At 43.6% G+C, this 22,119-nt stretch overlaps 3 protein-coding genes and 1 long non-coding RNA gene across 4 annotated transcripts; 2 read left to right on the top strand and 2 right to left on the bottom strand.

Moving 5' to 3' along the window:
- The first annotated feature begins 17 nt into the window (after positions 1-17).
- Positions 18-3,664, top strand: LOC135401551 (tetratricopeptide repeat protein 9C-like). The gene is made up of 5 exons (XM_064634018.1): positions 18-140; positions 767-885; positions 1,498-1,705; positions 1,866-2,051; positions 3,487-3,664. Exons 2-5 carry the CDS (start codon positions 769-771, stop codon positions 3,579-3,581), a joined length of 606 nt encoding a protein of 201 aa, XP_064490088.1. The 5' UTR covers positions 18-140; positions 767-768; the 3' UTR covers positions 3,582-3,664.
- Positions 3,665-3,866: 202 nt separating this feature from the next.
- Positions 3,867-5,805, bottom strand: LOC135401552 (uncharacterized). The gene is made up of 2 exons (XR_010424842.1): positions 5,464-5,805; positions 3,867-3,998 (listed from the first exon to the last, which is right to left on the bottom strand). It is a non-coding gene; the product is annotated as an uncharacterized LOC135401552 (long non-coding RNA).
- Positions 5,806-6,287: 482 nt separating this feature from the next.
- LOC135401548 (ribosome biogenesis protein NSA2 homolog) lies at positions 6,288-9,077 on the bottom strand. The gene is made up of 6 exons (XM_064634015.1): positions 8,984-9,077; positions 7,461-8,308; positions 7,210-7,323; positions 6,965-7,019; positions 6,626-6,843; positions 6,288-6,470 (listed from the first exon to the last, which is right to left on the bottom strand). The coding sequence occupies exons 2-6, from the start codon at positions 8,235-8,237 to the stop codon at positions 6,321-6,323; spliced, it is 1,314 nt and encodes a 437-aa protein (XP_064490085.1). The 5' UTR covers positions 8,238-8,308; positions 8,984-9,077; the 3' UTR covers positions 6,288-6,320.
- A 147-nt stretch (positions 9,078-9,224) lies between these two features.
- LOC135401546 (tetratricopeptide repeat protein 7B-like) lies at positions 9,225-21,098 on the top strand. Its single transcript, XM_064634012.1, has 19 exons — positions 9,225-9,388; positions 10,486-10,637; positions 11,112-11,280; positions 12,366-12,639; positions 13,055-13,133; positions 13,349-13,479; positions 14,338-14,401; positions 14,495-14,632; positions 14,781-14,864; positions 15,412-15,492; positions 15,583-15,785; positions 16,950-17,022; positions 17,094-17,254; positions 18,052-18,168; positions 18,343-18,434; positions 18,545-18,777; positions 19,446-19,550; positions 19,739-19,830; positions 20,440-21,098. Exons 1-19 carry the CDS (start codon positions 9,256-9,258, stop codon positions 20,570-20,572), a joined length of 2,514 nt encoding a protein of 837 aa, XP_064490082.1. The 5' UTR covers positions 9,225-9,255; the 3' UTR covers positions 20,573-21,098.
- Positions 21,099-22,119: the final 1,021 nt, after the last annotated feature.

Here is a 22,119-nt window from a genome sequence, read left to right as displayed (position 1 = left end):
GTGTTCACCGGGGGCGCTTTGATCGTTTTCATCTCTCACACATGGCGGCTGCAGGCAAAGGCACGAATTTACCGCATTGAAGAATAAGCGTTTCCTTCCTACTCTTTACTGCTCTCTACTTCAAAGTTTGCTGAGGCACAGTAAGAACCATTATGATATCACTGGATCGTGTATTTATGCTTCCAATACCCGTCCTGCTAGCATTAATGTTGACAAGGCTGCGGCGACGTTCAACGTCATTCACTCTCATTCACTCACACCATTCACATTTTGATTGCATCGAAAAAAATACAGAATGGCAGCTTGCCGAGCTAACGCCATGCAAACTAGCGCACATTTTTCTGCAGTTCCTCTTTGTTTTTTGCGGGCAATACAGTCTCATAGAAACAACAATAATGCAAAAATGAAGGCTCCCCCACCCCTGCGCACCTCGAACTTTCAAGAGAGAAACTCATTTTCTCTTTCTCTTCTTTCATCGTACTTTCAGTTTCTGCAGATTGTAAACTTTCTCGAGACGAGTGTGCTGCCTGTTTGCTGAGGATGTCAGTATTCACCGAAGCAGGCTTACTCAGAAGCATGGGGGCGAGATATCAGAGATATCGTGACGGCTTATGACTAGCATCTCGAAAAAAATTGTGATATAACTTCGTGATAAGGGTTCCCTAACTGCACAGTTTGAGTCTGCTGATGTGCTATCCTATATTTTTTAAATGCAATCAAGGTGTGCAGTGCTCCCAAAAATGATCCTGTGCTTACCATCCTACAGCAATGGACCAGGCAGATTCAATCAGTGAAGTACAGCATGACGAACCACAAAGTAATGAGCAGCCAAAAAAAGAGTTAAGTGTGACTGAAAAGCTAGAGCGAGCGCAAGAGTTCAAAGAGGTAAACAACCTTTTGTTCATACAGTTGCATCGTACGTTCCTTTTTGATAGTGCCAGTAGTTTCAGTTAGTTTCAGAAGCTCCATATGTTCTTGGTTTTAGTTCACAGTGACTTGTTGTGGTATTATAAAGTAGCAATGCTGTTCCAAGTCCTCAGGTATTTTAAAGCACTTAAGTTTGGAAGCCCTAAATTTTTGCGAATGTTAAAGACCAGTGAAAATGTCAAGCAAGATTTGACACTCAGAAAACTATGATGGAATCACAGACTGTTTTGACAGCTGGTTGTGAGCATTACTGGTAAGAATTTGAACTGCTTTACAGCCCAAGCATGTACAATGTTGCTTTTATTAAATGTGCTGCAGACAGTCCTGGGCATATCAAGAAGTAAGCCAATTAAGGCACAATTTTCGCATCCAGAATTTGGAAAGGTCTCGTGACCACGAATACGCCCCCCTGTTCACTATTTGCAAAAAATTGAGGTTGTGATATCGAAGGGTTTTACAACAACTTGTTAGGGATATGATCACACGACTTTTGTGATCTATTAGTAGTTAAACGTACTAAGAAAAATGAACATGACCTCCTTCATTTATGAAAAAAAAAAAAATCAACAGGAAGGCAATGCCCTCTTCAAAGAAAAAAAGGTGAAAGCTGCCATGGGGAAATATCATAGGTGCCTGCTGTTCGTTCGAGGTGCCGAGGAACACAGCAGGCCGGAGTTCATGCAACTGGTCACATCGGCGGACTCACGACAGAAACTGCCTCCAGAGCTCCAACAACGGTCAGATAAGCTTAAGATGGACTGCTATAATAATCTGGCCGGTGAGTACCTCGAAAGGAATCCTCTAACCACTAATCATCCGCGCTCTGCCGCTTGGTACGCAGTTATATCCGTGTTGAACGTCGGCACACTGTAAAATAGATTCATTAATATTTGGTGGAAGTATGGTGTTTGATTTACCGACTCGAGAAACTCTTCCAGCGTGCTTGCTACAACTCGAGGATGCCAACGCGAGACGCGTGATCTCGTACTGTGATAACGTACTTGCACTGTCACCGAACAATGCCAAGGCCATGTACAGGAAAGGAGTGGCATACTACAACCTCAACGACTTTGACACCGCACTTCGGACCTTACAGCAAGCCGAGAAGCACACTAGGAAGCCAGGTATCTAGCCCAATAGTAGCAAGGCCTCGATTGGTCCAACCCTCGAGTTTAATACTTACTGCCACACTACCTTCTGAACAGGGTTGCGGAATGGGATCACCCATTCCAATTCCATTCTGAGGAATGGAGATTTGTGATAATTCCATTCCTTTGAATTCTTCGGAATGAAGATTTGCGATAATTCCCTTCCTTTGAATTCTTCGGAATGAAAAGGTATGGTCAATTCCCACTCCTGGAATGGCTCTGCAACCCCATTCCATTCCTTTAAAGTAGCACAGAAGTCATTTTTGACACCCAGTTTTCTTCCTATAAAACTGTTAAGTAGGCCAGTAAGGTGCACCATGCGAAGTAATTTACACCACAGAGTCATAATTATCTCAGAAATTGAATTTAAAATACGCCGCAAAAAGCGACCGTGCGCAACGGTGGTGAAGAGCAGTACCAGCCTGTGATCTGCCTGGAACCCCGCGCTGACGCTATAAGGAGAACGCAGCTGATTGGCCTAGAGAAATGTTGTCTGCTACTCCGCTGTCGTCTGCTACTCGGCTGTTCGGGGTTCTGATAAAGCCTTTCTTCTTGCTCGGTAATGCTTCGGCCGCTCCTTCTATCCCCAATTCTCCGGGAAAACTGGCAAAAGAGGTTTACGGCGGCAAAGAGACAAGGCGCTGACCCCCACTGACCGGCAAACCAGAACGAGTCTCATTGTGCCGTCATCAGTGACGTGCCATCATACCTCCTCATCCTCGTTATAGCTGGAGTGGCGAGTTAAGGGTGAACGCGCGGAGCTATGTTTATGTGAGTTTTTTTCTGGGAAACAAATTGCACACATCAAAACCTTTCGCGCTATACGGTATAATGACACACACACTTTCATCAGATGTCTTAATCTGAAAATTTTTTGGATGGCCCTCTGTGCTCCTTTAATTCCCACCAATGAAAGAATTAGGACCGGTAACCGCACTAGCTAGAACAGCAGTGCTATAGAGGAGATTGACATCACCCAGCACGGAAAAAGCACAAAGACAAGGTTATTTCGCCCTCCTCCTCTCCTCTTCCTCCTCCTCCTCTTCATTGGCATCATCATTACAGGCGTTTGCCACTAAAGTAACTGGTGCAAGGGATGTGGGATTGTGGGCCTCACACTAGTGAAGCCAAAATCTCCATTTTATTTTTTCTTAAAACTAAACCAAACCATCGCCCTTGACCATGTGGCACCCAGACCATTCCATTCCCATTCCATTCCCAGGACAGTTTCCACAATTCCATTCCAATTCTATTTCGTGCTCTGATAAATCTGGAATGATTCCGGAATCATTCCAACCCCCGGAGTGGAAACTCCGCAACCCTGCCTCTGACTATTGCACAGTTACGTGATTAGATCAGCATGATGTGAAGGTTGTGCATATTGTGCGTACAGCTTGTCTTACATTGACAGATGCGTCCATCAACAACTATTTGGAACTCTGCCAAAAAGCCATGAAAGATTATGCAGAAAAGGAGAAACAGTGCTACCAGAAGATGTTTGTATAACTGCTACTTCAACATGCAAGAACTGGTCAAAGAAAGGCCTATTTTTTGCTGGTTCAACCTTCCAATAAAGCTTATTATTTTACAAGTATCGCCGCTTAATTGCCGACAAAGGAAGGCGATTCTTCATACGAGGGATGTTGCGTGCCATGTGCTACTGCCGGAAAGTACAACTTTACGTGCCTTTACAAGTTTTATTTAATTCTATCACGAACAGGTGGGAGCGATAATGTAGCGTACAAATTTAGATAAATTTGGTGCTGCACTATGAGGACAGTGGGGAACTGCTGTACTCAAATGGATGACATTTATTTACAAAAGCACGATGACATTGAAGAACTTGATGGCCATGTCAGGAGCACTTCTGCTTCTTTTTTGGTACTTCGCCGTCTTCGTCGTCGTCATCGTCGTCGTCTTCGTCTGCATGAAAATATTGTCAGTAATGCTCTCAGTATGCTTAGACGCCTTTTGTTTGCTTTCGCATTTTATCTCGCTTGGACACCAGAGACAAAATATGAGTCACAAAACTATAAAGTGATACAGTGATACATTCGATCATGTTCACCAGATGGGGTGTAGGAAAAAAGGTCCCCGGAGAAAACGCCCCCGGAGAAAATGTCCCCAGCGAAAAGGTCCCCGGAGAAAATGTCCCCAACGCCGATTCATCGAATGCCGTTTCATAGAATCGGTGGCCGCCGCTTTTTCTTTTGGTGACGTATGAAATACGTAAAAGGCTCTCCTGACTTAACCATGGTCAGTCTCCCCAACGTGTGAAATACGTAAAAGGCTCTGCTGACCTAACCTTGGTCAGGCGTCGATGAAACAGCGTTCAGTGAAATGGGGGACACGATATTCATACAAACACGGGAAAAAGATGTACATTCTGCCTTGGATAACATGGACTGCTCATAGGTTTCGGATGACGCATGTCAAAGCTGGTCCACTAATTTCAGGATGACTCATGATGCTCTTTGTGGCAATGGCTAACACACCTCACGTGGCAGTGTCCTGCCGTTGGGATCTGGTTCAGCGGATAGAGCTAACAGCCAGAAGCGAACATACGTACGATCCGAGAGAACGCTGAAGTAAACAGTTTAAAAATAATAATTCAAAAAATCCAAAGTTAAAAATGCGCGTTTAAATCTAAATCATGAAAATATGCATAGTGTCGAGTTCCTTGGTGCCGAAGTAGTGGTCGTTACAATACTCTGCTGCTCTTTTCTCTCTCTCGCTTTCTTCTTCAACCACTTGCTACATCTCTGCGGAACTCTTCTAGTCGGTCCCATGGGTTTGGACCAGAATCTCGATTTAAGCGTTCAAGTACAAGACCATGTCAACAATACAAAAATGACGTGAAAATTCGCGCTCTAATAATCACTGATTCGAGTTACGAGCGATAAGGTATAACTCCACGGGAGAGACTCCCGAGGGGACCTTTTCTCCGGGGACGCTTTCTCCAGGGACCTTTCTGCTGGGGACGTTTTCTCCGGGGACCTTTTTTGCTGGGACCTTTTCTCCGGTTCCCCACCAGATGACGCTGTCTCGTATTTGTGTTGTACATACGCACGTACGTATACCAGCGTAGCGCAATTGGTTAGTGTGCTTGACCGGCATATTTCAATTGTTCATGTTCAAATGTATCTTGAGCCTTGTGTCGTGCCCGTCTGTTGTGTGCTTCAGTGGTAGCGTAGCCAGAAAAATATTTCTGGTGGAGTTCTACGGGAACTTATAATGAGGAGAGGATTTCACACTTGTTTTCCCTCTCCCAAATGCGCTACCGAAGGTACGGTTTCGGGGGTGTTCGAACCTCCGAACCCCTCTCTGGATACGCGACTGTGTTTCAGCCTCACAGTCTTACGTACGATCACGCAGTACCGTCACTTACCTCCTATCGCTTCCTCCTTATCGCCAGCACTCTTTTCTGTAGTCTTATCCGATTCCACAAGTTCAGTAAGGAACTGGTTTATGGTGGTCTGCGCAGTCGTTACAGATGATACCAAAGAACTTAAGTGTTTCTTTGCATCTCCACTACATTCAATAGGTACTTCAATTCGTTTCAACGAATGAGTACCGGAGAAAACTTCCGCGGAAACGACAGAAACGTTGGGCGCAGCCATCTTGTTTGCGTTGCCAGACTACACGCAATTTTCGCTGCAAGTTGCAGCGAAAATTGCAACCGCTGATGTTTGTGGCAACGGTTCCACGTCCCCTTGGAACCATGGATCGAAAGAAAGCCGTGATTCAGCGAGCAGCGTTCGGCCCTGAACTCCGAAGTGAGTGAAAGGTATTCAACTTTGAGCAGCAGTTGACAAGACACTAGACCTGGGTAACAAGACGGTTTAGGGAAAAAACAAATTTTGCCCTCTGCAGCATCTCTTTATGACAGGCACTATTTTCTCTTGCACATACAGCTGTCCAATCCACAACAGTTACAGCGATGTGCATGCACCTTTAAAAATTTGTTACTTCATAAAACTTTGTTCGTGCTGCTACTGTATGGGAGCAGGTCACAAGAGTCACAAAAAGTGACTTTTTGTAGCTGCTTCCAATCACTCGCGTGACCAAATAAAATTATTGTGCTAACAGATCCTGCACAGACTGGGTCAGTAGGACAGCAGCAGCTGTGCTTCAAACTTCGACAGGACATTTTCCTCATCATGCATCTATTCCCATCGCCAATCATGCCGGAGGAGACAATTAGTCACAAAGTTGAGGTAACACCAGCGTTTTATTTAGAGTCCACTACTTCTCCTCAGGTTTGTTGTAGACGTAGGTGAGGCAGCACTTTCCGCAGTACTGCCTGTCGAAGTGGGCAGCCATGAAGACTCCAGCACCACAGTCCTCACTAGGGCACTCTCTCCTCAGGCGTGTGATCTTGCCATTTTCGTCCACCTGGAAAAAAATGATAACTTACTAAGGGCTCCGCTTGTCTATCATTTCCAGAGCTCGAGGTCCTCTCAGGCTGCCCGTGCAACACAAACTTTCGGGAACACCTTGGTACTGAATCGTTCATGTGAACCATAACTCCAAGCAGCAATGTCACCTACTTTGTAGAACTTGAGCACAGAGAGCTTGACCTTCTTCTTCTTGTGCTTGTTCTTCTTGGGAGTGGTGTAATTCTTCTTCTTGCGCTTCTTGGCGCCTCCGCGGAGACGCAGCACGAGGTGAAGGGTGGACTCTTTCTGGATGTTGTAGTCCGAAAGCGTACGTCCATCTTCCAGCTGCTTGCCGGCGAAGATCAGACGCTGCTGGTCGGGTGGAATGCCTGTGAACGCAAGAGGCAATTTGAAGAGACAATAGCGTCAATACAAAATAAGCTGGTAGCAAATTTTATACGTGTCAGAAGGACAGAAACGAGACAGTGCTTCCCGAATCAATGCACCTACCTTCCTTGTCTTGGATCTTGGCCTTGACATTTTCGATAGTGTCACTGGGCTCGACCTGCAATTTTGTAAAAAAAAAAACCATCAGACGCGGTCGCACTCAAAAACAATTTGGCGAAAAGTGCCACATTGGGTCAGAATAGTGCATAGTGATTCGGTGTTTGCTTTTATCACCACTGTTTGTGTAAGAGTGGTACATGTTTCATCACACAGGGAGGCAGCGTAAAACAAACAGGCATGACATATACCTCAAGAGTGATGGTCTTGCCAGTTAAGGTCTTCACGAATATCTGCATGCTGTCGGCTCTGCAAAAACAAAACCAGAACAATACTTTCAGAACAAACAGCAACCTTCTAAATGTCTGCCACCCCCCCCCCCAAAAATTTGATGGCAGCCACACATTACTCAGACTAAAAAAAAGAAATCATGAACTAGCACTCCAGATATACTTGCTGGCAATCCAGAAATCCTTTATTAACAAAAATTCGCCCCTCAAACCAAGAGCACAGCGTTGATGCAACCGTCGTTCTCCGGATTGTTCGTCACCTGGGCGTACTTCCCCCAGACCACTTTTCCGCCCTGCGTCACCAGTCCCAACTCGCTGACGTTCACCTCAACCACCGTCCCCTTTGTGATCACCCCCAGCTGGGTGTAGAGCGGAGAGTTTGGATTCTTCTTCACCCCGATGATGGGCAGGCAGAACGTCGCCTTCAGCTCCGGATGGGTCACGTGCGCTTTCTTGAACCGCAGCCCCATGGGGCGGATGAACCTCTCGAACTTAGGGGGTTTCCGCGTGAACCCTTCTCCGACGTACGTCACCTTCGTGACCAGCCTCTTCCACGATTTCTTCTTCCGCTTGCCAGTCGTGATCACCCGGAACGTCTCGGAGTCCCCGAGTCCGCGGACTTTGGGGATGGGCACGTCCCACTTTCCCGCCTTCTCCTTTCGCTTCTGCTTGATCATGTTGGATAGGACTTTGGCTCGGCTTTGATTTTCGCGGTCCAGGAGGTAGACCGGAACGGCGCCCTCTGCCGCCTTTTCTTCGCCACGTTGCTTGGTCTTCTTCTGCTCGTGCATTTTCAGGGTCTTCTTCATCTGCACCTTCTCGGAGTAGCGTTGCTTGGTGTACATCTTGGCCTTGAGACCCCGGAGTTTCTTGGCCTTCTGCGCATCCTCGTGCGGCTTTCGGCCCAGGCGTTTGCGCTGGCGCTCATGGTGGTCGAGCCGGTACCCATGCCGCTTGCGGTGCAGCTCAATGTGCTCGTTCTGCGGCATGGCGAGTTAGGGTCTGCCCGCACGAAGGCGGTTATGAATCTGTTTCCGAAGGTGCTGCCAAGTTACGTGCCCTGAAAGACAGTAGAGAACCAGTGTATTGTAATGTTTTCACCTGGTTTCTCTTCTGTTGTTCCCCCCACTTTTAAATTTGATTACGATTAACGCTAGCGGCAAAGTCATTAATGTATTCAATTGTAATGTAATGTAATGTAATTCAATTCCATGTCCGATATTGTGAGGAACTATACTTGGCAGCACCAAGGAAAATCGTAATTTTGACCCCAAGGAGGAAGCGTCGCGAAAAAAATTCCGGTAAGTAAAGGTAAGCAAGTGGATGCCTGTGACATGTTCCCCACATCCGGGTTTTTAGAAGGAAAAGTAACAACTGAATGAGTGGTATTCCAATATTGCCGCAGCACGCGGGGTATGGCATGGAATGACAATAGAGTAAAGCATTTATTACTCTAATAGCGCTGAATAAACCGAAAAGGTAACTTCAGTACTGATCCCATTGGTAATCGAAATCGATTATGTGGACACAGAGACAATAAAATAACGTTAACCATGCCATGCCTCTTGCGTGTCACGAGGCATCGCCAGCTCTACTAAAATATACACTTTTTCATGGTAGCATTTGGTTAAAAGCGCTCAAATGTTGCACACAGATGGTGGTTCTGCCCACAATAAATGTTTGTGTGCATTTAACCTGAAGAACTAGCATTTACAGAACAACCTTTGATACTTACGAAGTCAGCGACACACTTCACGCCGCCATTTGTGTGAAAAAGGCCGATTTATCGACGGGGTTCTCCACTCAACGTGCACAGATCTACTCAGCAGCAAAAACAGACAAAATTAATGTCTACAAAGCTATTGTAGTAAACTCTCGCAGAAGTAATATAATATCTGTTTTATAAAATAAAAGGTAACACCATAGATGCAAATTTTATAACAACTTTGCAGTAGGCTCGCAGTTGACAGGAGAGAGTGGGGTGAGAGCGCGAGAGCAGACCGCAAGATGGCCGGGAAAGTAGCAAAAGGAACGAACAGGCTCGAAAATGAAATTTTTAAATGCCGTGACGAATCAAATTGGCGGAAAATACAAGAGCTAGCAGAGCAGCTCCAGCAGAGAAGTACAGGACCAGGCTCAGGTCTGTAGAAATTGAAACACATTTATCCGCAACAAGGTATCTGCATTGCTGAGATGCTATCTCACCCACCTGCGGATCAGCAAACTGCAGTTTCGCGGTTCCTGCAATTGCACATAGACACGAACTTTCCTGAACCGTTTGTTCATTGCTGAAATTTTTCAATCCGTAAAGTTGTTTTGCATTTTCGTGCATACCGCGCCTCTTGGGAAAACGTTTATTACTTTACGTATTATTACGTTTTATTACTTTTACAAATTTAATTAGAACAAGGAGACTTGCTACAGTGATACTCTGCTTTTGATCAAATATGTATATTTCAAAACTCGAAAATTAGCACTACCGAACGATAACTAGTTCGGTAATGTACTGACACACACTGAAGAGAAAATGGTGGTGAAACTTTCTGCTAATGACAAGACAATGTTAGGACAAGAGCTCTGTTGCATCACATGAGTGCTTCCAAATTCCCGGTCACCACGCTGGTATGGAGATAAGATAGTGATTTGATAAGACAAGATTTGGCTGCTTCCAGATAAACCTTGCCATAGACAACAAACATGAAAGAAAACTATAGCTGATTTATTAGGGCATGACTAAAATGCAACTTGTCGTGCAATAACTTGTCTTGCAATAATTCATGACGTATCCTTGACCAACGTTGATACTGACTTAATGTAACTTTTTTTTTAGTGTGTAGTCCAGTTCATCACAAATCATCATTGTTTGAGACCAAGTTTTAAATTTGGCACACTTTCATATTTTTAGAGTCAAATCACAATCTTTGTGAATCTCCATGAGCATTTGAATGATCAGAAGCATTTTTCTTTCTATGCTGCAAAATTTCAGAAGTTTTTAATAAGCATTTATTCTGTAGCTTTATAGATTAAATTTACTGTCTATGCATCCCTATGTCTAAACCCAGAAATTCTCGCATCAATACTCTATCTATCGATTCTGTCTTGTGTCTCAAACATGTTCGCACATTCACGCACAAAGAAAATGGATCATGCGTGTGTTGTTAGATGATGAAGTGGCTGAGCGCTGCATCGTGAATTGTTACATGTACTGTGTATTTAATTGAAAATTCGTATTTTCAGAGGTGCTGGCCAGTTTTCTAATTGGAGAAAGTAAATTGGAACAGTACCTGGAAGAGCACCCTCCCATCAAGGCCAATGTGCAGAAAGCCAAGACTGGGCTCACAGAAGCGAAACGTTATCTTCAAAGCTGCTTTTCCGAGCATGGTGCCAAGGTAGCCGAGATGCTTTATGAAATGTCACTATGATTTTTTTTTCTAGCCTCATGTAACTTTAACTCTCATTCACTAAACTAGGAATGTTTTATGCTAAGGGTCTACTAGATATTACTATAATTTGTTGAAATACAGTGTACAAACTTGGGGTAGCTGTTAAAAGCTTGGAAAGTTCATGCTAGCAAAGTGCAGAAACGGGACATGGAGGAATAAACACACACAGCACAACATCTTGGCCCAATGTTGGTCCAATCTTGGTCCAGTATTGGGCCTTTTTGCGGCATACTTTAAATTCAATTTATGCGATAAGTATGACTCTTTGGTGTAAATTACTTCGCATGGTGCATCTTACTGGCCTACTTAACAGTTTTATAGGAAGAAAACTGGGTGTTAAAAATGACTTCTGTGCTACTTTAAGTTTATACCAGTACAGCTTGTAAACTGTGCCCCCCGTTTGCTTGCTTTGTATTTCAGACAGGCGTTACAACCGACAGCCACTTCCTGTTGGCCAAGCTTCTCTATGCCCAGGGTTTTTACGAGGAAGCGCTCGGGCACTTGGAGAGTGGAGGCATCGACCGCTTGGAGGAGAAGATGCTTTCGAACCGCATCCTTAAAATCCTGGCAGAATCCTTTGCGATCAAAGGTACACTCTTTAGCCTTGTTTGTTGAGTCTGTATTGGGAATACGTACACAGTTGAAGAGGGTTAAAAATTGGTCTGTTCGGTGTGAGATTAAAATATCAATAAAAACCCCAGTGCAGGGCGACACTTAAAAGACAACACATGACACAGCATACAGGGTGCTGTGTCCTGTGTTGTCTTGTAAGTGTCGCCCTGCACTGCAGTTTTTATCGATTTTAACCTATATAGTTTTTGTATCGTGTTTAACATTGTCTACCATAATTTTGCTGAAATAACTTATAATTTGCAAAGTGAATGCAAAGTCAAAATGTGTAACCAAAAGTCAGCTGTTATCGTGCCTAAAACAGCTCCATTGGAGTGATGTTAAGAGAAAACAGAAAAGGCAGATGGGCACTGGCAAGGAATCCCTGCAAGAAAAAAACATCAAGGTCAAAATCTGAATGAACTGCAAGAGCACCCATACTGTTCAATTTTGAATATGGTGTGAGGATTATGGACTTCAGCCTTTATTGTAAGAAGGAGATTAACATCGACAAACTTCATAATGTCAACGTAGAACTAGGTGAATTAGTGATGAGCCCATTTTCAAATGATAGAGATAAGGTAGAAAGAAGATATCTGTCTCATAGACATCTGTCATTAGGACCATTCACTCAATCATTCATTTAAATGACACAACTCATGGCTGGTGAACATGTAGTGGTGTACTCTGAAACATATTGTATATCTCTAATCCACGTCACCATTTAACAGCACTACATGTGGCATTGGTACTGTTGCTAGTTTAAATTTTTTGTTATAGGAATAAGGGAAGGCACTCTGTGAAATTTTAGGTTCATTCAGTCAGAATCAAATGTTTTTCATCTTGCAGACTGATATTGTTGTGACTGCAACTTGGTGTGCAGCCACAATAGTCCTTATTTTGCATGCCGTGGGTATAATTATAAAAAGTATACAGGTTGTATAGGCATGGAAACAGAAATAGGTGCTACTATAGTGAACAAACTAATGCAACATATTTTAATGCTGCAAAAACATTTGATACAGACACAAACACTCAGGCACATGAATGGGATATTCTCTTTAGGACTGTGCCTGGAGAAGCAGCCCATTAAGTCCACAAGCAAGACAAAAGCAGCCAATCGGGATGAGCAGGTCATTCACTACTTTGTACTGGCCAGTGACCTTGCCCTCAAGTATCTGCAGGAAGTTGAAAAGGCTCAGGGCACCATCGGGGGCGTTCTTCCCGTGGCCACTGCACCCACCTCGTCCTCACCATTGCCTCCAAACACCGAATATCGCATTGGAACCATCCTGGAGACTGTACTTCAGAGGGCGCCCATTATTATGATGAACAATAAGTGAGCAAATTGAAGTTTCGTTTCAGTTATCACCCGTAACTTTTAGGTACTCTTCAATAGCAGTCAAATGGGAGGGTGGGCAGTGGAGATTGAGCAGTTCCTCATCTACTAGTTAATCCAGTACTTGAGTGGATTATTTTAGCTTATAATTTTTGGGTTACTTGGTGTGTATGAAGAACAAAAGAATTTCACAGTCGTGGTATTCTAAATATGAGGCTTCTCATGATACACCCCCTTTATTTATTTTTTGTATTGACTCGTAAGATATTTATTTAGTTTAACTAAATGAGTCTAAATATCCAGTCGCTTTAGTCAAAATTGTGGTGTATTTCCCCAAGGTTTTGTGTCTTCCGTGCAGTTTTTGGTGAACCCCCAACACCTTTTTTTACTGAAAGTGACTGAAATGCTTTTTCAGCAAACTACGACAGGCTATTGACCAGTATAGGAGTGTGTTACGTGCGGAAGAGACCAGCTCCACACAATCACTACGGCAAGTAAGTCACTGTACATGTCTTGTACTTGTCGTCACTTGTAATTACATTATTTGAAGCGACACACACTTGTATTCTTTGTTCATGAACTGCTGGTCTGTGCAAAAGTTTGCTAAAGATAATTGCACAGAGTAAACTACGGCAGCTTTCGAGCAGCATAATTTAATTTCTTCTCAAAAGCAGTGTCCAAATGACTCATCATTGCAATGTTGTCTCAGACGATGTCCCGACAGCTAGCGGAGGTGCTGCTGCGTGGCCTCGCGGAATGCATCTACAGTGACTTTGCTCCCCGTATTGAAACGAAGAAGCAGGGAAAACACTGGAAACCAACAAAATATGCTGGCCAATCGTGAGTTTTCAATGGTGCTGCTGAATTCCTGTCATTGCAATCTATGTGTCTCACATTGTATTCTCCCAAAGTATTGCTTTTCTGTGTCATGTGGAAGTACCACAAAATTAATTCACAATGTGCGCAATCTGCCACCCATCCGGCAACATTGCTTTTCCAAGGATGTGCCTTCCATCTCTTCAACACGTCTACTGACCATTTTCGAACTTGGTGTGGGGACAGGGATTTGTGCAGAATCTCGGGGTGGGTGTTAGAATTCTGTAGGGGGGGTGTCAGGGTGCACTGGGATAATCCCTGGGCAAGGAAACAGATTGGAGATATGCCTCCACTGTTCCAAGGAGATAGATGTCAGATAATGCGATGACATCACTTCCTCTTTGAGAAACCAAAACCATCAAACTCCTTCTCAAGGTTCTTTCCAAAATTTGTGGAAGTGTGTGGATGTGTTATGAATAGAACCTGGAAGTTTTAGGGTTTAACCCGATTCTTCCCCGAATTTGCACCCCGAATTCAAGGTTGCCGCTTTAGGGTGAAACCCGATTTTTACCCGGCAAATTGCCCTAACTGAAACATCTGTAGCAATACACACTAGCTTGAGAGAGAGTGGCTGGTTTGTCCCTTCAGATGACGCACCCTGGAAGTCGCTGAGAAGGCGTGTTAGCTTACCTCAATTGGTAGAGCCCTGGACCGGCAATCCAGAAGATGTGGGTTCGAGTCCTACAGCTGGCTAACCTTTTCAGTGACTTTCATCTTTCATTCAGGCTCTAGTTATGAATTAAATCAGTTCAAACCTCCCGCCAATGCTGATAGGGTGAGAGGTTGGTCAACGTTGTTTCAATACCAACATTGTCCGCGCAGATTATTCATGCCGAGAGCGGAATACGAAGAAATTCTGTTGTTGCTGTTTATCAGTGAGGCAATGGTGAGCATCAACTACTTCTTCTTCTTCGGATGAAATATCTTTCCTTCCTCGTTGTACTGATGTAGTTAAATTTTTTTTTTTTCACTCCTATAGGCAGTCCGCAATGCCGTGCTTGACCGTTCTCCAGAGTTCTTGGACGCACGAGTACATTCCTACAACAATGTGACAGCCGTGTACGACCTGCTCTGCATCACGCTTGCACGCTTTGGGCAGTTTCACATCCTTTGCGAGGTACTTGATATTCTGTTTGAGTTTCAATTACTATTGGAAGGACAGACACGGCTTCAGTTTGCTTGTATGCTGGGCAAATCGCCGATGATCTGTATACATCGGCTTTTTTGTGCGCTGTCCTATATCATATTAACTTTGTCCTCTGCAGTCGTTCGAACGTGCCATGAAGTTTGCTTTTGAGCAGTACCACGTATGGATGCAGTTCTCATTATCCTTGCTGTCGTCAGGGAAGGCAAGTAGCCCTGATGTGTATCTAGAGCTCCTGGCAGTTGTAAAAGTCCACAAATTCGACACAAACCATTATTCCTAAGGGTTACGCAGCTGCGAATAAATGAAAGCATGAAAAAGACAAGTGCTCATGGCACAACCTTCTGCATAAATAGTGCTTGATTATCATTAACATCACCTTGGTGGTGAACCTTTTTCATGCTTTTTCATAGCTTTTTTCATAGCTTTATCATAGATTTATCATAGCTTTTTCATTTCATAGCTTTATCATAGCTTTATCATAGCTTTTTCATGCTTCAGAGCAGTTTTACATTTTGTTTTGATGGAATAACTGGGTAGTACTTATGCTTTGGAGATAAGAGAATTTTTGGTTAATTCTAGGAGCACTTTTGTGTTTTGTCATTTTTGTACTAAAGTAATTTTAGGTTTCTTTAGCTTTCTTGACATGTGCGCACTGCATCATACAGAGCATGTACTACTTGCATTCACCACATTGAATTGTTGGACTGGAATGCGTTCATAGTATCTGTAACTGTTTCATAAACCTGCAGCACTCCCGAGCCATCCTGATGCTGAAAGAGTGCATGCGTCTGCAACCAAACAACAGCTTTCCGTGCCTGCTTGCTGCGAAGGTATGATGTAAAAACGGATTTTACGAGGTTTAACCCTAAAGCCACAGTGCTCTACTTGTAAACCGTTTGTACGACCCAAATGCTACGTAGGTGTGCTTGGAAAACATGGGCCACATAGAAGAGGGTGTTGAGTATGCAGAAAAAGCACTGGAGCGAGAAAAGCAGCATCCGCAGGACCTCCTAGCCCAGTGCCACCTGGTGCTGGGTGTCGGCTACTCCCTTACGGCATTGCAGCGGAGGCCACAAGGAAAACGTTCAGAATACAAGGCCAGAGCATTTCAGAGCTTTCTTAGGTTAGTTCCTTGGCTTTCGATTGATGCTAAATTGATGTTCACGCAGTTAAAGAGAAACTGAATCTAAGCTTTTGAAATCCAAGTAGTTTGTGTTGTAGGGAAGATTGGAATCAATAGAAGAAAGGAAGGTTAAAATTCTTACTGTTTACTATGTAGAATCCACCATTATTCCAAAAATGCTTAGAAGTCACCATTTGTACTCAATAAGGGAACTCAAATACACGAGGGAGGTCTCAAAATTCTCTCTCTTTTTTTTCTTTTGTCAACACACAAGTGAAACAAAGTATACCGCTAGACATATGTAATTCAGCTTCTTATGCTTTATTTAAGCAGAATCTCAACAATTATTTCTGATCCCGGGTGGTCATGATGAAGTGAGGAATACTAGTTGAATCTGTTATATTTTTGAGTACTTGTTATCAGTGATTGCATATGGTTAGGCCTTTGTGTTTTTTGGGGTTTTATGTTTTTTGAAAATGGGGGTAAAAATCTGGTTTTATTTTGGGAGAATATATATATATATATATTAGATAAATAGAGTAAAGAAACTGAGTGACATAGGGTGGAAAAGCAGATTTTATAGAACACCTGCTATTCCTACCCCTGCTATAGCTGCAATGGGAGCTGCCAGTATGTATTTTGAAATAAATGAAGAACAGCAAAATATGTCATTCATTGATGTATAAGTAGAGCCTGAAGTTTTCGGGAAATATTTTTTTCTAAATTCGGGGGGAAAAAATCGGGTAAATAAACATGTGCACTAAATTCATGCGAATTCGGGTGAAAAAACTTCTAGTATGCTAAATTCGGGGTGAAATCGGGCTCAGTTACTCAACTAACTGTAGTGGTATGGTACAAATGGTGATGTAACTGCATTTTTCTGCCAAACAAGTAAATTAATGCATTCCTACAGACATCCCAGTGAGGGCAATTTGCCAGGTAAAAATCGGGTTTCACCCTAAAGAGGCAACCTTCAATTCGGGGTGCAAATTTGGGGAAGAATCGGGTAAAACCCTAAAACTTCAGGCTCTATGTATCAGCTGCATCAGAATAGGGGTCCCACAAGCTGCAATGGGTAGAGAACCGCTGAAACCATTTCATGGAGTCGAAAGGCGTGAAAGTGTCTTTTAAGGAAGCTCTATGTGTCATCTTTAAAAAAAACAGATCCCAGGCTGCTGACCCATACTACCACCTCCCAGAATTCCATCTTGCCCTGCATTATGCAGAAGTGCGACAGGTAAGGTTGAAACAATACCCTCACCCATCTCGTTCTTCCAGCCGACTCGTGTAACTCTTTCCCCCTTGTAGCTGAGCAGTGCGGTGTCGCATGCCAAACGGGCGCTCGACTTGAATCCCGAGCACATTCACTCCCTCCATCTGTTGGTGCTCCTACTGTCAGCGCAGAAACAGCACAATGAAGCGCTCAATTTAATAAATGAAGCTCTCGAGTCGTACCCCAATCACCTCAAGTGAGTAGATCCAACATTACGCCATGCCTTGAAGAGTCCGTTGCTTCCAAGAATTTTAAGTTTGACATAGACAGACCAGTTCTTTCATGTTCAACATTTGCCGCTTGCGTCGATCCCTGTCGTATGAATGTGTGTATGAGTGTGCAAAAATGTAAGAGTGAAAGGAGGATGAGTGAGAGAGAGTGACTGGTTTGCCCCTCAGATGACGCACCCTGAAAGTCGCTGAGAAGGCATGTTAGCTTAGTTCAATTGGTAGAGCCCTGGACCGATAATCCAGAAGATGTGGGTTTGGGTCCTACAGCTGGCTAACCTTTTCAGTGACTTTCATCTTTCATCGTTAATTTCTTAGGCAACTTGAGGCCTTGTATGTGATTGTCCCTTCTATGTTGTTCCAGCCTCAGAACATCAGTTCTCTCATGTGCAAGACCAGAATAAGCTGTTAGGTTTTCTTTGTGACCCCATTTCGCACCCTCTAGCCAAATCATGTCTCTGAATATGTTTCATGTTTATGAGCCAGATAGCAAAGTATGAACCTGTAAAAGAAACAAGGGAAACAAGACACTAGTTTCATGTAGTGCATTGAGTGATTGTTTTGAGTGGTTGGCCTTGCATGATGGTAAATTTCCCACAGTGTCCAGTAGTTTGCATAATAATTATTATTCATCGATTTACATACAAGGTCAGCACTGTTATAGTATTTTCATAATCAAAAATCGTAAACTTCTCGGTTGCTAACTGGGAACTGTTCCTAAGCGTCCTGTGTCGTGTATTCAATACGCATTACGTCCATTTTGCAGCTTACTGTACACAAAAGCCCATTTAGAAGATTATTGCTTGGGACCAGAGGAAGCTCTGCTCACAAGCAAGCAGATGCTTTTGCAGTGGAAATCATTTTACGAAAAGGAGCTCAAGAAGTAAGCACGTTGACAACTTTTGCATGTTCTCTTTTAAACTTGGAAGTCTATAATTCGATGAGACTGAGCCCAATCTATTCATCAGTTACGATATGTTGTTGTTATTATATGTTATTACGATGTTACTGTCGCCTATTCTGTCAACTTGTTTATGCTGTATGTCTTTTGGTGCAGTAATTTTACAGAAAGCAAATTGCAAAGAGTGATGAGCTGCAACAAGAGCTCCTTCATGGTACGATCATGTGACTTCTCCGATCGTGAATCAGGTAAACTTTTTTTTCCAGCTCCTTTCCTCGAGGACTCCTGGGATATTGTGCTTAGATAATCTATAGTACTACTGCTACACTGCAATCTCCACTGCATTCATCTTCCACAGGCCACTCGGTAGCCGCAGCATCACGCGTTGAGCAGGCTCTTTCCGAAGCAATGTCCTCCTTGCACTCTACTCAGCAGGCCCGAAGGGGGCCGCAATCATTGTGGCTGGTGCAGCTGCAGGTGTGGCTTCTGATAGCTGAGCTGTACATCAAGCAGGATCAGCTTTCTGAAGCAGAGGCCTGCATTCTCGAGGCTACAAATATCTATCCACTCTCCCATCAGCTCATGGTTGTGGTGGGTAGTGTTCGCACAGTGTTAATAACTAGGGCCCGGAAATTTAGGCACTGAAAACGATGGAAATAGGCTGGCATTTAGTCCCTCGAAAACAGCGAAATAGGCGCTTTAATGTAGTACTAGGCACTCTTTGGCTTTGTTAGTGTTTCAGAGTGCTCCATGCAGGAAAACGTGCTCGCTTGAGGGCTACGGCACACCGTAAATGTTGAGGCGGCCTAGGACCAAGCTATATAGAATAATACTTTTAGTTCTCCGCCCTCGATGTTCTTCAAAGGACGAGAAAGCACAAATCTTTTGATCTAAAATACAGTAACCCCTTCTAGCATACTAAGGTATTGAAGGAAACCAAACGCAAAAAAAAAAAGAAAAGGTGCAAACACGCAGAAACGAAACTCAAAATGTAGCGCTCAGCGTGAGCCTGAAAGGTGTACTTGCACTTTCGCCTCTTAAAAAAAGGCTGTTATGGCATCTAAAAATGCTAAAAACGTCTACGATTCAATAGAGTCAATAAAAAAAAAAAGGCAGGCATCCCAAAAATGTCTCATTTAGACGTTTATAGGCCTTTATAGGCAAATGCCTGAAATTCCGGGCCCTAACAACTGAGCAGCATTAGTGGTACAAATGACAGTTGCTGGTAAGTGACCTAAATACCTTTGTGGCTTTCACAGAAAGGGCTCCTGCACGAGAAGCGACAAGAATATCACGAGGCCAAACAGTGCTTCCAGAATGCCGTGTCTATCAACCCTTTGCACGTTAAGGCCCTACAACATTTGGCAAGTCATTATCGTTTATTATCTGGGAAATGGGACATATCTCTGGGAGGTTAAAATAACTTTTTGAGATGTCCACCATCTCCAGCACTCCTGACTGCCCAGACTGCATTCTCTGCTGCTGCGCAGATATGCGAGCCATACTTCGTCTAGGTACATGAGTATGCAAAACCTGTGGCATTTTTTTTTAGGGCTTGGTGTACCACTACCTAGGCAGTAGCCAATTGGCTGAGAAGACACTGCGTGACGCTGTGGCCATTGACCCAATGTCCCACCAGTCATGGTGAGATGCTTCGTAACTATAAGCATGATAACTTTTTGGAAATTACTTTTGGCAATTATTTGGAGGGCCTGTTTGTAAAGTAATTCTTGAGGGATCTGGGGACAAAACTTTGCACAGCAACTGTCTTAGCGGAATTCAAGCATGAACCGCATGGCCCGAAAAGCGTCCGAATTCAGGACTGAACATTTTTCGAAGAACAGAATTCCGCGCCCGAGTTCGGCCCGATCTGGCCGGGCCAGATTTCTCCTCCGAAATGGGAAGTGATGCCAACCGAAAAGGTAGCAAGCATTCAATGGCTATTTAGCCGGAAGGAGAGCCATAACAACAAAGACATAGCAATCGGGTCGACCGTAGCTGTGTGTGCAATTTCTACACCTGTGAACACAGGGATTATCTCATTGAGCTGGATGGTTCAAAGGCGATGTGCCCAAAGGCCAGGGGTCTTCATCTGAACGTCGGCTGAACGTCGGCCTTGCAGTTAGGTAGCAGGCGGTGACGCACGTAAAAGACTTTGGTCCCGATTTCAGTTTGGGCAGTTTTTGGATAGTTTTTCATGCCATGCGATTCAGCCTTCAGTATACATAATCAACCCCAATGTATGTGTATCAGGTTCAACATGGGCAAGGTACTTCAAGATACGGGCGACTATGAGTCCGCCGTCGACTGCTTGAGCACAGCCATTCAGCTGGAGACGACGACACCGGTACTCCCCTTCTCGGTGATACCACACGCACTGGAATAAGTGTCGCCACCTGGGACATCGAGCATAAATTTGTGTGTCTTGTACATAGATTCACGTACTGCCACATAAGCAGTTTTGCATGTGGCCAGTAACTGTAAGTTTGTAAATTATTTTAAGATATTAAGTTTAATATATATTAAATATAGATGCGTTTTAAAGTACGGAAGCTTGGACTGCCACGAAGTAATGAGAGAGTGAAGTGAATGCAGAGAATAAGTACTAGTAGGGAAAGCTGAAGTATTTATTAATGGAATAACTCGCTAGCGGCTCTGGCAGAAGTTGACTGAGTTTCGGCGGAGGCTTCACTTGCTGCAGGACATAGAGGATACAGTTGTTTACGATCGCTTTTAAAGGTTGTGATCATAATTCTGCGGAGAGCTTGCAACTCGCAACGAGCCAAATTGTGAATTCAGTCAAGTCCAGGGGTGGTGTCAAATGGTGTACTATACAACACTTGTACAAATGTAAATATCACTAAATTACGTGACTCCGCTCATAACCACAGCTGCTTTGTGGCCGCTAACACTGAATGAAAGAACTAAATTACGGAGATAACATAAGTGCATTTTACCTAGAAAGAGTTCAGGTGTGACGTAATGTTGTCTGTGATAAATGTTTTTTTTTTTTTTTTATGGTTATAAGTTCATTTTAATAAACGGCTACATTAAGTGGAACTTTGGGATTGTATACACGTAGAGCACAGTGTGTGTGGAAAGGAGAGTTTGGGAAGGAGATCATGTTGTATACACGTAGAACACACAGTGTGTGTGTCCCACTAGAGTTTGGGAAGGAGATCATGCTAAGCCAGTGGTTTTAGCATGAGAGACTCCACAGTTGAAATAGTACTGAAAAGCATTGCACCATAGAATGTGCTTTCTAATTCGATTTGCATGGATTCTTGAAATGAACCTCCTCTGGTTGAAATGGCTCTCACACCAGTAATCCGGTCGGTTGCTGTGTGTCGGCCAGAGGTTTCCAGGATGATATATATAGCTCTGTGCTGTGTGTTTCATTAACTCGTGAAGCAAGCCCAGACATAAAACAAGACTCGGGCATTGTAGTTGCACAGGAAGGGTGTTACGAACTATCGCCAATTCCAGTGGAAGCTACTGAACATATTTACAAGTCTTGATGGATGTCTGGTGCCTGAACAGGTACAAACCCTCAAATTTTGCAACTTTCAATGCCATTACCATGGTTATTTAGGTGTCTGAAGTCTGTAAATATGGCCAGAATGTGAATACGTATGTATAGAATAGCAACAATTCGTATAATAAACATGTGAGCATGAAAAGATTAGGCAGTGTGTTGAGGGGACAAATAGGAGCTCATGCAAGGTCTTGGGGGACACATGGAATTCAACTGAGGGTAGGTGTAAAAAAAAAAAAAAAAAAAAGTCGCATTGCAGGTTCAACTACATAGAATGTGACTATATGTTGCCTCCACAGTATTTATTTACAGCATGGTATTGATTTGATAGTGGACATGGTGGAAACACAGAACAGATAGGAACACCATTATGCAGTTTGTTGAACGCTAGAATGAAA

Source organism: Ornithodoros turicata, chromosome 7 (assembly GCF_037126465.1).
Source record: "Ornithodoros turicata isolate Travis chromosome 7, ASM3712646v1, whole genome shotgun sequence".
Taxonomy (NCBI): Eukaryota; Metazoa; Arthropoda; class Arachnida; order Ixodida; family Argasidae; genus Ornithodoros; species Ornithodoros turicata.
The sequence above is the reverse complement of the archived record's forward strand: the minus strand, read 5'-3'. Positions and strand labels throughout refer to the sequence as shown.